At 43.9% G+C, this 16,739-nt stretch overlaps 1 protein-coding gene across 1 annotated transcript in view; it reads left to right on the top strand.

The window, feature by feature from the left end:
- The first annotated feature begins 1,896 nt into the window (after positions 1-1,896).
- The window catches only part of LOC115106978 (cGMP-inhibited 3',5'-cyclic phosphodiesterase 3A-like), an 89,280-nt gene continuing 74,437 nt past the window's right edge, over positions 1,897-16,739 (top strand). The window contains exon 1 of the mRNA XM_029630242.2: positions 1,897-3,322. Within this exon, the coding sequence (XP_029486102.1) occupies positions 2,402-3,322 (921 nt within the window). The 5' untranslated portion in view covers positions 1,897-2,401. The remainder of the gene's footprint in view (positions 3,323-16,739) is intronic.

Genomic DNA, 16,739 nt, shown 5'->3' with positions numbered 1-16,739 from the left:
AAGACTGTCTATGAACCATAAACAGATGATTTCAGCCTTCGTGGTAGGGCTTCGATGTAACACTCATAAAACTAGGCGACCAAAAACACTCAGGGTAATCACAACATGTACAGAGGTTTGCCTGTGTGTGCACACCTCCTTGTATGTTCTGATCTGGAGTCAGTCACGTGTTTATTTTAGCTTGGGTACATTAGCGGTGGTCTCTGTTTGACACATCACACTCTCTTCATCTTGGACTGCTCGGAGCTGTTTGCTTTGAGAAAGGGTCCTTGCCATGTGAGATCCATCAGCTTAGGCCTATTCCGTTCTTTTGTCCAATAAACATGTTAAGGTTAAGTTGGAGAGCAGGGATTTTCCGTTCATTTTTAAACGTCTTTTAGTGTTTTTGTATAACACCTGAGTGCCAATGTACAATGTTGCCTTTAAAACTAAGCAGGGTTGGTCCTGGTCGGTCCCTGAATGGGAGACCAGATGCTGCTGGAAGTGGTGTTGGAGGACCAGTAGGAGGCACTCTTTCCTCTGGTCTAGAAAAATATCCCAATGCCCCAGGGCAGGGATTGGGGACATTGCCCTGCGTAGGGTGCCGTCTTTTGGATGGGACGTTAAACTGGTGACCTGACTCTCTGTGGTCACTAAAGAATCCATGGCACCTATCATTAGAGTAGGGGTGTTAACCCTGGTGCCCTGGTTAAATTCCCATTCTGGCCCTCATACTGTATCATCATAGGCACTTAATCATCCCCAGCTTCCAATTGGTTCATTCATATCCCTTCCTCTCCCCTGTAACTATTCCCCAGGTTGTTGCTGTAAATGAGAATTTAAATAAGGGTTCAATCAATAAATAAAAAGTGCATGTAAGGTCATGCAATAACAAGGTACAATGTGACAACACAGAGCTGGTAGGGAGGGAGATTGTATGTGTGACCTCTCTACCTGTGGCTCACTGTAAACACAATCTCAAACACCTTTCCTCTCTGAATACACTGCTCCCAAAAGTTGTTCTATTCTACCAAAATAAGTTTATATTCCAAATCCAACTTGGGTCCCAAATGGCACTCATTCCCTATATAAAAGCACAATTTTTTACTATATAGGGAATAGGGTGCCATGTATGCCACTTCACAAACAGAGATCCAGTCTTACATCAATCAAATGTATTTATAAAGCGCTTTTTCCATCAGCTGATGTCACAAAGTGCTGTACAGAAACCCAGCCTAAAACCCCAAACAGCAAACAATGCAGATGTAGAAGCATCATGTGAATTGCCCTTCAGTTGCACCTGCCTGGTCTTCTCTTTCGTGACAATAGATTTGGCTTACCCTAAAATAATTAATGCTGATAAGATCATAACAAGTGAAAGATAGCCTAAAGGTTACCTTTTGAAGTTAATTCCTTTCATGAAATACGCTATGAGAGAAGAGGTGTACGTTGAGCTCATCTTTTTAGGATATGGATTGGATGACGTAGCCCATGATGCAAGTGAGTTTAATATGCATTATTCAAGGTACACCTTCCATAGAAAAACGTGGGATCTTCTGCCAGCGGTTTCCAACTGCACTGGGAATCTCACGAGCCATTTTCTACTACCATGACATGGTATTTATTTCCAGCAGAGCATACAGAAAATGTTATAATTTAATTGATGTTCGTGGAAATAGGCCTAATTATTGCAATCATTATCATAATTATAATCAATACCATCACGATCATTATTGCTTTGTTTTATGACGCCTTTCGAGCCACCGGACCAAGCCGGGGATCTATTTCATCTCCGTAAAAATAAAAAATAAAATACGGAGGGAATCTCTTATGTAAACATGGTTTACGTCCGCGCAGCAGTATGCCACGCTTCGGCAAACTCCGCTGCTGTTCCTTCAATAGGAGAGTAGTAGCCTAGCCTATGAAGAGCAGAAGAAACGTGAGGGAGAAATAACACGGAGAGAGAAACAGACGGAGCGGCACAAAGGAGAGAGGAGAGTGTTGTGCGAGAGGGCGATATAGAGGGAGATGAGAGGAGATGCAGGCAGTGGCCTAGATGTGCGAATAGCCAAGAGTTGCTCTTTCTGGTTCACTGGATGGAGGCTGCTCCCGCGCAGGGAGGACTATAGAAAATATGGGGATGTTTTACGCGGTTTGTTGAAGTCTACACAGTGAACCGTTACTTTTTTTCAGTACGTTTGTTCGTTCATTCGTGTTCTGTATTTTTATGTAGCCTACATTGTGTGTTTTGGGGAGAAATGGGTCAATAATTTGGAAGCGCCCATGCAGTAGCGCACAGTCCCACACACTGCCGCGCGTTATGGCTCTCTCTGTCAAACATGGTATGAAAATGCACTGAGCCTTTTACATTTACACACGGCAAATATATAGTTCACGCCGCTTCCTTCGCTCCCCCTATGTGATGGCGATGGAAGTGGAAGCTGACAGCGGCAGAGGTATATCAAGGAGCGCTCATGAGAAATGCCCGCGGGCTGTGGAGCGCAACGGCTATGTGAAAACATGTGTCACCCCTCTGTATCAGGACGCAGGCTGCCAGTCTTGGCTGAGACTCGCAGAAATATGGAGTTCCCGGAGACTGTCGTCCGCAGTGTGTGTGGGCTCTGTATCGGTTATTCTCGCTTTGCTGGTCAGATTGGTTGACTGGGACGTGGAGCAGCAGAGTTGCGGTAGTAACAGCGAGAATAACGGCGAGTCTGGATCTCTAGTTCATTTCGTGGCGAGCTGTGTGGTGGAACTGTTGTTGAACATATGGTACCTGGTGTCCCCTGTCTTCACTCTCGTATGTGCCTTCTTTTGGGTTGGCTTGTACCTGATCCGTTGCGGGGTGCTGATCCGGACCGCCGTGTTTCTGTTGGCAGTGTGTCACTTGGGCGAAGCCGCGGCGCAGTCTCTCCTGCACGGTGCGGAGGACCAGTTGCTGTCGTTTACCGCCACCGTGGTGGTTCTGTCCTGTCTAGCCAGCGGGGCGCTGATGGTGGTCAGGCTCGGACAGGGGGTTTCCGTCATCGTCTTCATCAGCATCATCAGGACTGTGTCTCTCATCTCCCTCAACAAGGTCCGGGCCAGCTGGAGACCCTACCTGGCGTACCTGGTAGGAGTGCTGGGGGTCCTGCTAGCGAGGTATGCTGACCGGCTCCTGACAGGCTCAGGGCCACTCGGGGCGGGTTGTTGCTACGTGACAGCGGGGAAGGAAGATAATATCATTCCCGTGTTTAAAAGGCGACGGAGGTCCAGTTCGGTGGTCTCTTCAGAGATGGCGCACAGTCACAGCAACAGCAAGTCCCACCGAAGGACCTCGCTCCCATGCATTCCACGGGAACAGGTAAAATATTAGCTATAATTTGAATGTTTGGCTTTTTTTTTTAGGGAAAGGGAATGGCACAAAAATATGCCCACAATTAACGCATTGTGCCGGAATCTATTATTATTATTATGATTATTGTTATTATTACAAGGCCTATTATTATTACATTAGACGGGTCATTCGAATTACTTTGCGGGATGCCTCAAAGCTCAGCTTATTCTCCAACGCATATTCCTATAGGCTACTCTGAATATCGAACACGTGTGTTAATTTGCGCTGATTCTATCATGAGCACTTTATCTACGCTATTAAAGGGAAATGCTCTCAGCATGCACGTTCCAACCCCTTTTCCTTTTCCCGTTCTATTTTAAAGTTGGCCACTGTTCAAATGGCAAGTATGTGTTTGTGCTTCTGATAAACAACTGTATGCCACTGTCCAGTGGTCAGTATAGTGTATATACTGTCCTACCAGGGTGGGGAACCTGAGACAGAGTCAGGGCTGATAACCAGCCCTCAACCAGATAACCAGCCCTCAACCAGATAACCAGCCCTCAAACCCAGCCTTTTGTTTGACCTGGCTAGGTGGCTGTGGGTCGGAGGAAAGGCTTTCACGTCAGCTCACACCAATTCTAAAAGGTTATCAGTAGTTAGAGACTGATATCAAACACATTTCCGCATGGTTTACTGTAATTTGTGTGCTTTTATACAGTAGTTACCGGGATTTGCATTCTCCAGACCGGCTTGAATGGGGCTTAAATGGATAAGAAATTAATCTTAAATGTGAAGGTACACATTCTAGAGTAGCTTTTTATTGTATTCAAGTGCATTTACTGACCTCGCCTATTGTTTTATTCAGCCTCATGCTTTGTTTATTTTATGTCTAAGGACACTGTGTATCCTGAGAAGGGTTTCCTGTCTTTCAGGACAGATTTGGTTGGACTTTTAAAAATATCTCCCGATGTCTTTTCTCATCATTGAATTGCAATCCAAAGTTAGTACAGCTGCTACGTTTTAAATGCAGATGTACAAGTTGTGTATCCTCCTCAGCGTGAAGGATGTGAATGAACACATCCATATGAAGCTGAGGTACTCTAGTATGTCAACCAGACCTGTGGGTAGTGTTCATTAATGCATCATCTCCACTGTGATTTCTTCAACAAAGTGAATCAACAACGACTGATCTCTGTCATACAACACCCTTCGCTCATAAATGTTGGATTTGTTGTCCCTGATCTTCAAGGGTAAACAACAGCTCTACCTCCTCCATACCCTTCTCAGCAGCCACTACTGTGTTGCCTCCCAGGGAAGTTACGCCCTCTAGTGATAGATTAGAATAAAAACAAAAAATAAAAAGGTGTCCAAGTTGAGATAATATCCAAGCAGACGTTTTTGTGTTGGCAGAAGGCACGTCACACTATTAAAGATGGGATACTGGACACTCCAAAGGGTTTCAACTTGATTTGTCCCAGAGGGCCATTGGTTTGGCAGCAAAGGAGCATAACAAACAACATTGAACATATAAAATCCACATGGATATCCACCAGGATTGTACTCTGGACTAGCACACTGTCTAAAGTCTCGACTATAATGACTTCTTTTTAAGTAAGAGGCCCCAGCTGGCCCATATCTTCATACGGATGTTTATTGCAACGTGTTTAGGCCATGTGTTTTGGTGTTGACTGTCGAGTGACTTTGGGCACATCCCTTTTGAACTGTACATGGTGTTAGCGATGGGTCATCTGATCAAATCGTGTTCAGAGATGCTGACCAACCTCACTAACAACACACGACGACACGAGGTCTGACAATTTGTCCCCCTTCTCTCAGAGCACTTGGTTACGGGGGCTTTGATTCTCAAGAGGCCTTGCGATTGGTCAGGGTGAGTGCTGTGCGGAGCGGCAGGCCAGGCAGCATGTCCTGTCCTCCACAGGCGTTTCCTTGACGTGAGTTGCGTGAGCCTCTTGAGAGAGAAGGCTAGCTACACCAGGAGAGGCTCGCTGGCTGGATCAGAACAGGTCTGTCTGTTAAACAAGGCCTGGTCGCCAGTCAGCAGAGTATGTGCTGTACAGTATGGGAAATGATCAAATGTCACCTATGATGGTAGGACATTATTCTGTATTCTCCATAGTGAACGGCTTTTTAGTGCAATACAAATGGAATAGGGTATAATTTTTGAAGCAGCCTTTCGTTTTTCCTAAGGATAAAAAAAAAAGAAATCATCTCGTTTTGTGTGTGCGTGCGTGCTTGTGTGTGTGTGTGTTTGTGTCTAGCTCTCCTCTGGGTGCAGGTCTCGCCCAACTCAGAGAAGCATAGATTTTCATAAACCTGCCCTCCTGCAGTATTTATGAGCCAGCCTCTGCTGACTGCCTGCCAGAATGGGTTCTTGCTTTACATTGCAGCATCCAGCAGCCCCTGAAATTCCTCCACTGCTACTTCGAACTTTCCTGTCACCATTTCTTTGCTCTCTGTAGCCATAATGTCAAGTTTACAATGCGTTTATAGATGTGTAAGGTAGGCTTTATGAACATTCAGTTCTTAGTAAATCATTACCATCTGTATAATATAGCATGTATAGTTTGAGGAAAACATTGTAATGTCAGATGAAACCGTTTCAGATAGATTACCGCTTCATAAATAGCTTTTTAATTCATTTCTGGGGGGATTTCTTAGAACGTTAGAGCACTTCTAATAACATATCATGATATAAATCTCTTTTTAGACAGTGTGAGTAGCTCTGCGGTAGCGCTGCAGTGGACTAGCAAGCTACAAAAATGTTTTGCATTTCAGCAGAGGCTTCTAGAGGGATATGATTCGAGGAAATAGCCTTTTCTAGTGAGTTTGGGGCTTATTCAATCCAAACTTTGGCTCAGTAATAGAGAAGTTGTAAATTGGACATTTAAAAAAAGGCATTTTATATGAGATTAGTTTATGCCTTGGTTCTCTTTCTCATTTTCCCTATCCACACACACAAGAGGACTGTATATTCTACAATGCCATACATTATAACAATGCTTCTGCTAAAATAGTTGAATGCTTGAAAAAGAGTTGGGGATCCAACAGTCCAAACAGTTCTGGATTTTGTTCAATTTCCGAACTGTATATTACCTAATTATCAAACGTCTACAGAGAGAGAGAGAGAGAGAGAGAGAGACAGAGAGAGAGACAGAGAGACAGAGAGAGAGAGAGAGACAGAGAGAGAGACAGAGAGACAGAGAGAGAGAGAGAGACAGAGAGAGAGACAGAGAGACAGAGAGAGAGAGAGAGAGAGACAGAGAGAGACAGAGAGAGAGAGAGAGAGAGAAGGAGGGTGTGATTCAGTTAAATTTGAAGGAGAAAAGGGTGCAGCAAGAATCTATTTGAGGGAAACCCTATTCTCTCAATGACGCACATTCATTCCCACAGAGACCCGCCACATTACGCTCTGTGCCATAGATTCCTGAATTTCTGTGCCACTGATACAAGGTTAGTAGGCTGGACTATTCTATCTGCCCTCATAGGTTTAGACTATAGTCCCCAAAAGAGCCTAGATCATGTACAGATGTAGGATCTTAATATGATCACCCTGTTGCAGGAGAACTGCAATGTAAAGCTTATAGTGTATTTGAGGTTTAAAAAGGCTTCTGAAGTTTGTAATTCCCACTTTGAAATTTCAGACTTGATTTTCCCTTAAGAAAAATGTATCAACCCCTACAAAAATGTAGATGAATTATAATCCACATAATAATTCACATTTCCTGCTGCTGCAGGATTATTTTCATGCTGTAGCAAGATGGGTCAAATTAAGATCCTACATCTATACAAAAACAGATTAACTTGGAACCGGTTTGTACTTAACATGGTGGCGTGTTGTGTGTGTGCTTGTGTGTGTGTTGAGCATATTCCTCTACATGTTGTCATAGTGTACATTCACCTGTTTTCATCTTGTCGGGAGCAGAGAAGGTGTCATTTCCACCTGACGACGAGACATGCGGCATGTTGAGTTTATTAGTCTGTCTAGCCCTCTCTGTTCAATTGAGCTTGTCTGTGTGTGAATGGACAGAGGGATCTTTTACGCACACTCACTCACTCACTCACACGCACACACACACACACACACACACACACACACACACACACACACACGCACGCGCACACACAAGCTCAGCACGGCCAACCTTGTTTTGGTTGAGAGTGAGAGGGGCCTAGCTGCGACTGTGAGAGGGCGTCCGAGGAATGTGTAGCTTCAGCTGGATGATGGGGGTCCGCCGGCTGCCAAACCTCATTCATTTAATAAACCCAGCGCTGCACAGCGACCCGAGTCTCAGAGAACAGCACCACCAGAACACAGTCCTGAAGAGGAAGAGATACAGAGAGGTTGAGGTAGGGAGGTACAGAGAGATGCAGGGGAAGAAGAGAGTGGGAGGGAGAAGCAACGAGAGAGAGGGGGAGATGCAGAGGCAGAAGAGAGGGAGCGACAAAGGAAGATGTAGATTGATAGACAGAGGCAGGGGTAAAGGGTAGGGGAGGTAGAGAAAGAGAGACGGAGAGCAAGCGACGAGAGCCGTGCCCTCATGTCACCAGGTGTGCAGCACTTATGAAGAGAGAAAAAAAATGAATGGACTGCCTCATTCAGTCCAGAGGTAGGTGGAGAAGGAGGGAGGGAGGAATGGAGGGCAGAGAGCAAGTGAGGAAGAGAAGGATGGGGATGGAGAGTGGTGAAAGACGTGAGAGAGATGGAGAGAAATGAAGGAGGGAGAACAGTTTCCTGCCAAGTCTACCAAATATGTCAGTCGGAACAGGACAACAGCCTAGCTGGCCTGTGAAACCTCACCACTGTTATTATAAACACACCACAGCACCGCTCTGCTCACTAAAACACTAACAGACACCACGTTCAAATACTAACACACACTCACTCCAAACACTAAAACATTTCTACAGTTTCTGCCGCGGCTGCCAAGACAGTGTCTCCTATATAGACAATGGTTCTTTTCCATGTACTTGTTTTTTTTCTATCCAGTACCTGAAGGTACATTAGGATTTGAGTTGCTTTCTCTTTCCATTCACTAGTGAAACATAGCAGATGCCTGTATAGTCTCACAGTAGCCTATGAAAAGCCCGTTTTGTGTCTGGAGTTAGAGACCAGAGTAATCCCAAAGAGAGATTCTGCCTCCGGTTGTCACCGTCTGACTTATCCTCCTCATTAGGAGTTCATTATCAGCCTCACGTCAACATCACTCACATGTGAAACAGGAGAGATGGGATGTGTCTGTATGCTTGCCTGGGCAGCCAAGCATGTGCTCCATGTATGTTTTCATGCATGATTGTGAAGGCACGTTTATGTGTGTGTCCACTGGTTTGTCCACATACCGGTATGTGTGTGCCTATGCAAGGTATGCCCGCATGTGGATGTGTTTGTGTGTGTGTTTGTGCATCTGTGTGCGTTTCTGAGAATTTGCGTGTGTACATGTGTACCAGCGAGAGAGAGAGAGAGAGAAAGCTTGAGCCCCAACTCTAGCTGACTAGCTGTAGCTGTAGGGCTGCTAAGCCCACTGCTGAGAGGCAGCTTGTTATTTTAACCTGGACTGGCCCCTGCCCAGCTCCCTTCTCCCCCGCTCCCTGCTCCCTGCCCTCCCCCTCTCTCCCCTGCAACTCACTCCCTGCTCCCAACTTCCTACTCCCCTGACCCTGCTCTCGGCTAGCCTCTCCTCTCTCCCCTCAACGCGCTCTCCTCTCCCCTCTCCCCATATACAGAGTGGCTACCCTGCTGGCCAGCCATGTGAGCCCCTGGCCCCAGACAAGGAGCGTACTGTTACCCACTCAATGGTGTGTTTTAGTTTGAAAATATGCCCAGGCAGATGGGGAGGGGGGAAGAAAGCCAGCCTTTAACAGAAACCAGGTCTGTACATCTGTCTGTTTGTCCGTCTGAAAATGAGTGAGAGCCAGGGGGAGCGAGGGAGAGGCTAGAGAAAAAAAGGTTGAAGGATTTTGGTGCAGGGTTTGTTTTCTCTGAGTCTATTTTAATTAGAGAGAGAAGTGGGCTAAATGCTGCCGTGCTACACAGCACAGTACAATGCCATGTTCAGGAGGAGAGGCGTGGAGGAGTCTCAGTCAGCATACGAGGAGGTGTACTGCTGCATGGTCAGATATTTTTGTTGAAAGAAGGGAAGTTTATTAAAATAATTATGTAAAGGGCGTTTCTATCAGTTCATTGGAGAGAACAGACAGCCAATGTGATCAATTGTGTGAATTTGATTAATCAAGTGTAATGAGAAAATATGCTACATTTCTCTAAATGTCTACAATAGCGTCCTGTTGTAAGAAATGGATGGCTCAAGCCCCTGTAGCAGCAGCATCGGAGAACTGTCCTTGAGGAGCCTCCCAGATGACCACAGTCCTCATAAATCATGTATGAGTCCTCATAAACCATGGAGGAGTCCTCATAAACCATAGCTCCTGTCCACAGGTCATGTCACTGTGGTTGATTACCATGGCCTAGTTGAGCATGCAGCGTTACTGTGTTCGGTGTGTGTGTGTGTGTGGGTGTGTTTGAGAGATGAGTGTTTATAAATGTTCATACTGTTTAACCAGGTCCTTGTTGTAAAATATAAATATTTCTCATTATTTCGCAATGGCTTACCTGTCCATATAAAGGTTTGAAAAATTAACATTACAGATTGTTGTTGCACCAAGAGGGTTCCAGGCTAGCCCAATGCTTCTGCGCTGTCATCAGTCTGCTGGGCTGCAGTGTTTGCCCTCCCTGCCCCCTGCCTCCCTCCCTGCCTCCTCCAAGGCTCCACAGTGCCTGGTGCTGTGGTTGTCTATCAGATAATTGCCAGCATAATTGCATCACATGCAGCTGGTAGTGTTTTTCACTTCTATTACTCTCCTTGCTTGTGTAATGCTGCTTTTACGCACAACACAATGGAGACGTGCGTAATGCAGTGAATTGCACGAAGCCGTCTGTTCCTGGAGCCAAAGAGAGCCTGCTTCTGGGTTACACTAGGTAGGACCAGATCTTTATCCTGAGAAATGGGTCTGGGATTAGATAGGGACAGTAGGCTACTTGCCTGTTTCTGCTTAAGCCAAGAAGTTGTTGTCTTGTTTTGGCAATGCAACAATGTACTAGTGTTGGATGCAGATGTCTTGGAACTATTAATGAGTCATAAGTTAGCTCAGCTTAGTATATGGATGAAGGGATATTGCACATGTTAAAAACATTGAATAGTATATAGGTCAACTTTGTGATGAAACGGAAGCTGTTTTGGACCTGGATATCTTTAAGGTCATGGGTTCTAACTATTTATGTAGAAGCAAAAGGGTATACGGTGCATTCAAAAAATATTCAGATCCCCTTGACTTTTTCCACATTTTGCTACATTACAGCCTTATTCTAAAATTGATTAGTTCCTTTCCCTCATCAATCTATACACAATACCCCATAATGACAAAGCAAAAACAGGTTTGAAGAAATTGCTGCTAATGTATAAAAAAACAAGAAGCTGAAATATCACATTTACATAAGCGTTCAGACCCTTTACTCAGTACTTTATTGAAGCACCTTTGGCAGCGATTACAGCCTTGAGTCTTCTTGGGTATGACGCTACAAGCTTGATACACCTTTTTTGGGGGGAGTTTGTCCCATTCTTCTCTGCAGATCCTCTCAAGCTTTGAAAGGTGGGATGGGGAGTGTCACTGCACAGCTATTTTCAGGTCTCTCCAGACCAAATCGGGTTCAAGTCTGGGCTCTGGCTGGGGCACTAAAGGACATTCAGAGACTTGTCCCAAAGCCACTCCTGCGTTGTCTCGGCTGTGTGCTTATGTTCGTTGTTCTGTTGGAAGGTGAACCTTCATCCAAGTCTGGGGTCCTGCTCTGCTCTGGAGCAGGTTTTCATCAAGGATCTCTCTGTACTTTGCTCCGTTCATCTTTCCCTCAATCCTGACTAGTCTCCCAGTTGTTGGCACTGAAAAACATCCCCACAGCGTGATGCAGCCACCACCATGCTTCACCGTAGGGATGGTGCCAGATTTCCTCCAGATGTGATGCTTAGCATTCAGGCCAAAGTGTTCAATCTTGGTTTCATCAGACCAGAGAATCTTGTTTGGCATGTCTGAGAGTTTTTAGGTGCCTTTTAGCAAATTCCAAGTGGGCTGTCATGTGCCTTTTACTGAGGAGTGGCATCTGTCTGGCCACTCTACCATAAAGGCCTGATTGGTGGAGTGCTACAGAGATGGTTGTCCTTCTGGAAGATTCTCTTATCGCCACAGAGGAACTCTGGAGCTCTGTTAGAGTGACCATCGGGTTCCTGGTCACCTCCCTGACCAAGGCTCTTCTCCGATTACTCAGTTTGGCCAGGTGGCCAGCTCTAGGAAAAGTCTTAGTGGTTCCAAACTTCTTCCATTTCAATGCTGCAGAACATTTTTGGTACCCTTCCCCAGATCTGTGCCTAGACACAATCCTGTCTCTGAGCTAAACGGACATTTCTTTCGACCTTATGGCTTGGTTTTTGCTCTGACATGCTCTGTCAACTGTGGGACCTTATATAAACAGGTGTGTGCCTTTCCAAATCATGTCCAATCAATAGAAGTTGCCACAGGTGGACTCAGGTGTAGAAACATCTCAAGGATGATCATTAAATATATATTTTTTTATCCATTTTAAAATAAGGCTGTAATATAATAAAATGTTGAAAAGGGGAAGGGGTCTGAATACTTTCCGAATGCACTGTACAGTGCCTTCAGAATACAAGTCCGATTAATCAGCATGGCCGATAATTTAGGGCTGATTTAAAGTTTTCATAAAAATCGTTAATCTGCATTTTTGGACACCGATTATGGCCGATTACATTGCAATCCACAAGGAGACTGCGTGGCAGGCTGACCACCTGTTACGCCAGTGCAGCAAGGAGCCAAGGTAAGTTGCTGGCTAGCATTAAACTTATAATATAAAAAACTATTAATCTTCACATAATCACTAGTTAACTACACATGGTTGATGATATTACTAGTTTAACTAGCTTGTCCTACGTTGCATATAATCAAATCAATTAATTTATCATCAAATCACAGCCTATTTCACCAAACGGGTGATGATTTTATAAAAGCGCATTCGTGAAAAAAGCACTATTGTTACACCAATGTACCTAACCATAAATATCAATGCCTTTCTTAAAATCAATACACAAATATATTTTTTTAAACCTGCATTTTTAGTTAAAATCATTTCATGTTAGCAGGCAATATTAAGTAGGTCTCACGCCCTGACCATAGTAAGCTGTTTATTCTCTGTGTTAGTTAGGGCGCGATAGTGACTTGGGTGGGTCATCTAGGTAAACTTGTATGTCTATGGTGGCCTGATATGGTTCCCAATCAGAGGCAGCTGTTTATCATTGTCTCTGATTGGGGATCATATTTAGGTAGCCATTTCCCCATGGTTACTTGTGGGGTCTACGTTTAGTTGCCTGAGTGCACAACAGTAGCTTCACGTTTCGTTTGGTTGGTTGTTTGTTGTTTTGTTTAGTGAGTTTTGGTTTCGGTAAAATCATGTGGAACTCTTCGCACGCTACGCCTTGGTGTACTCATTTCAACGATCGTGACAGTCGGGAAATTGCGTCACTTCTCTTGTGTTCACTGCAAGCAGAGTCAGGGTATATGCAGCAGTTTGGGCCGCCTGGCTCGTTGTGAACTGTGTGAAGATAATTTCTTCCTATTGAAGACCGTAATTAATTTGCCAGAATTTGCCATAATTATGACATAACATTGAAGGTTGTGCAATGTAACAGCAATATTTAGACTTCCAGCATATTTCACTGAAAGAATAAACATTTTCTTTTCGAAATGATAGTTTCCGGATTTGACCGTATTAATGACCTAATGCTCGTATTTCTGTGTGTTTATTATATTATAATTAAGTCTATGATTTGATATTTGATAGAGCAGTCTGCTTACCACCGCTCAGTCAGCAGCAGGCTCGTAAGCATTCATTCCAACAGCACTTTCCTGCGTTTGCCAGCAGCTCTTTGCAATGCTTGAAGCACAGCGCTGTTTATGTCTTCAACCCTATCAACTCCCGGGATTATGCTGCAATACTATAGTGCCTATATGAACATCCAATAGTCAAAGGTATATGAAATACAAATGGTGTAGAGAGAAATAGTCCTATATTTCCTATAATAACTACAACCTAAAACTTCTTATCTGGGAATATTGAAGTCTCATGTTAAAAGGAACCACCAGCTTTCATATGTTCTCATGTTCTGAGCAAGGAACTTAAACGTTAGCTTTTTTACATGGCACATATTGTACTTTTAATTTCTTCTCCAACACTTTGTTTCTGCATTATTTAAACCAACTTGAACATGTTTCATTATTTATTTGAGACTAAATTGATTCAGTATTGTTGTAATTGTCATTATTACAAATATGTAAATACAAATTGGACAATTAATTGGTATCGGCTTTTGTTGGTCCTCCAATAATCGGTATCTGTATCGGCGTTGAAAAATCACAAGAGGTCGACCTCTACTTCAGATAATATTCATACCCCTTGACTTATTCTTGTATTGAAATATTTAATTTGATCACTTTTGGCAGTGATTACAGCTGTGAGTCTTTCTGGGTAAGTCTCTAAGAGCTTTGCACACCTGGATTGTACAATATTTGCACATTATTCTATTAAAAGCTCTGTGAAGTTGGTTATTGATCATTGCTAGACAGCCATTTTCAAGACTTTCCATAGATTTTCAAACCAATTTAAGTCAAAACTGTAACTAGGCCACTCGGTAACATTCAATGTCATCTTGGTAAGCGACTCCAGTGTATATTTACCCTTGTGTTTTAGGTTACTGTCCTGCTGAAAGGGGAATTCATCTCCCAGTGTCTGGTGGAAAGCAGACTGAACCAGGTTTTCCTCTAGGATTTTGCTTCTGCTTAGCTCCATTCTGTTTCTTTTTATCCAAAAACTCCCTAGTCTTTTCCAATGACAAATATACCCATAACAAGATGCAGCCACCACCATGCTTTGGATTCAGGACATAAAGTTAATTTCTTTGCCACATTCTTTGCCGTTTTACTTTAGTGCCTTATTCCAAACAGGATGCATGTTTTGGAATATTTTTAATCTATACAGGCTTCTTTCTTTTCACTCTGTCATTTAGGTTAGTATTGTGGAGTAACTACAATGTTGTTGACCCATTCTCCTATCACAGCCATTCAATTCTGTAACTGTTTTAATGTCACCATTGGCCCCATGGTGAAATCACTGAGCGGATTCCTTCCTCTCCGGCAACTGAGTTAGGAAGGACACCTGTATTCCTGTAGTGACTGGGTGTATTGATACACCATCCAAAGCGTAATTAATAACTTCACCATGCTCAAAGGGATATTCAATATCTGTTTTTATTATTTTCTACCCATCTACCAATAGGAGGCCTTCTTTGTGAGGCATCGGAAAACCTCCCTGGTCTTTGTGGTTGAATCTGTGTTTGAAATTCACTACTCAACTGAGGGACCTTACAGATAATTGTGTGTGTGTGGTACTGTGTGGGGAGATGAGGTAGTCATTGTCATATTATTGTACACAGAGTGAGTCCTTGCGTCTTATTAAGCAGATGTTTACTCCTGAACTTATTTAGGCTTGCCATAACAAATGGGTTGAATACTTATTGAGTCAAGACATTTCAGCTTTATATTTTTTTATTCATTTATCAAAATGTCTAAAAGCATACTGTAATTCCATTTGGACATTTTGGGGTATGCCAGTGACACAAAATCTCAATTTAATGACATTTTAAATGCAGGCTTTTCCACAACAAAATGTGGAAAAAGTTAAGGGAATACTTTCTGAGGGCACTATATGTTTTGTATGTAAGTCCTGACATGCACAGAGTGAAGTAGAGAAAGCACTAAGACAGTGGGTGTTCTCTCTGCCCTTTCCCTCAGCCAGTCTGCCAGACCTGCTCTGTTCTATGTGTTGTTGGAGAAGTAGTTATTCCCTTGTATTTGAGTGGTAATTTTGTGTACACAAGGCAAGGCATTCTGAGCACAGACGTATGCAGGGACTGAATATAGTGACTGAAGGCGCTTGAAGATGACATCATTAGGCCTTTTTTATTTGTTTGCTTTTCTTTGCCGACACACTGCATTTTCTCCGATTTTTTTCATGTGCTGGATACGTTTTATGAGGCCATAGGGATAAACAGGATTTTTTTTTTTTAAACAAAAAAAACATTTCAGGTTCACAACCAGAGTAGTTTTCTTGACGGTTGTTTTGTGGTGGAGGACGGAGGGTGCGTTGTATTCTCAGGTGTGTCCCAGCTGCCACACACACACACACACACACACACACACACACACACACACACACACACACACACACACACACACACACACACACACACACACACACACACACACACACACACACACACACACACACACACACCTCCACCCCCCTTGAATTACTTCCAGAAGTCCTAATGGGTTCCAGAGCAGGGAGAGTCGCTTGAAAACCCAGGCCAGATGAATGCTCTGTAATAACAATTGTGTGTGTGTGTGTGAGAGAAATGGTTGACTGGTGGCTCGTTACCTCACAGCTGCTTGGCTGATGACGCTGTGCAGAATTAGCTTATAAATGCAAAATAACACAAACTTGGAACAACACAGCATGTGTATGTGTGTATCACAGAAAGCGTGTGTGTGTGTGTAGATGAACAGTAAACACTTTACAAGTGTGTTACGTGTGACAGAGGGAGCTTGCGAGTACGGCTAGGCGTGTGAAAAGGGAAGTGGGAATGTGACATTTTGTGAAGGGAGGTGTCGCTGTTCCAAGTCCCTGAGCTGGAGAGATCCACAGAACCCCATCCAACTCCTCTTTCTCCTCCTCCTTTCTCTAATGTACCTGTTGTCTGAGCAGCAAGAGGTCTCTGAAAGTGACGCATTATGACATAGGGTAACGTGTTAACTGTAGTGGCACAGGGAGATGGGGACTGATATGAAATGAAGTGCAAACATCTCTCCCCCTTGCCTTCAACCAGAGTAGGAAAGGCCCTGTACCAACCCACACGAACTGTACTGGTCATTACATAAGACCCAATGTCCACTGTCCTGTCCCTCTACATCTCACTCTGCATGCTTAGATGTAAATGTGTCTCTCTCTCTCTCTCTCTCTCTCTCTCTCTCTCTCAATTCAAAGGGTCGTTGGGGAAGTAGTTATTCCCTGGTATTTGGGTGGTAATCTCTCTCTCTCTAACTCATTCCATCTTAGTCTCCCTCGCCCTCCAGTCTCTTTCCTTTTCTCCCTCTTTCTCTGTCCTTTATCTCTCTCTCAGTCCATCTTTCAGAGGGCAGATGCCAGCGGCGGCATGGCGTCCTCAGCTGCCATCACACACTGTTATGTAAGGCAGATGTCTCGTGTGTGTGTGTGTGTGTGTGTGTGTGTGTGTGTGTGTGTGTGTGT

The sequence above is a fragment of the Oncorhynchus nerka genome, linkage group LG23 (genome assembly GCF_034236695.1).
Source record: "Oncorhynchus nerka isolate Pitt River linkage group LG23, Oner_Uvic_2.0, whole genome shotgun sequence".
In the NCBI taxonomy this organism is placed as follows: domain Eukaryota; kingdom Metazoa; phylum Chordata; class Actinopteri; order Salmoniformes; family Salmonidae; genus Oncorhynchus; species Oncorhynchus nerka.
The sequence above is the reverse complement of the archived record's forward strand: the minus strand, read 5'-3'. Positions and strand labels throughout refer to the sequence as shown.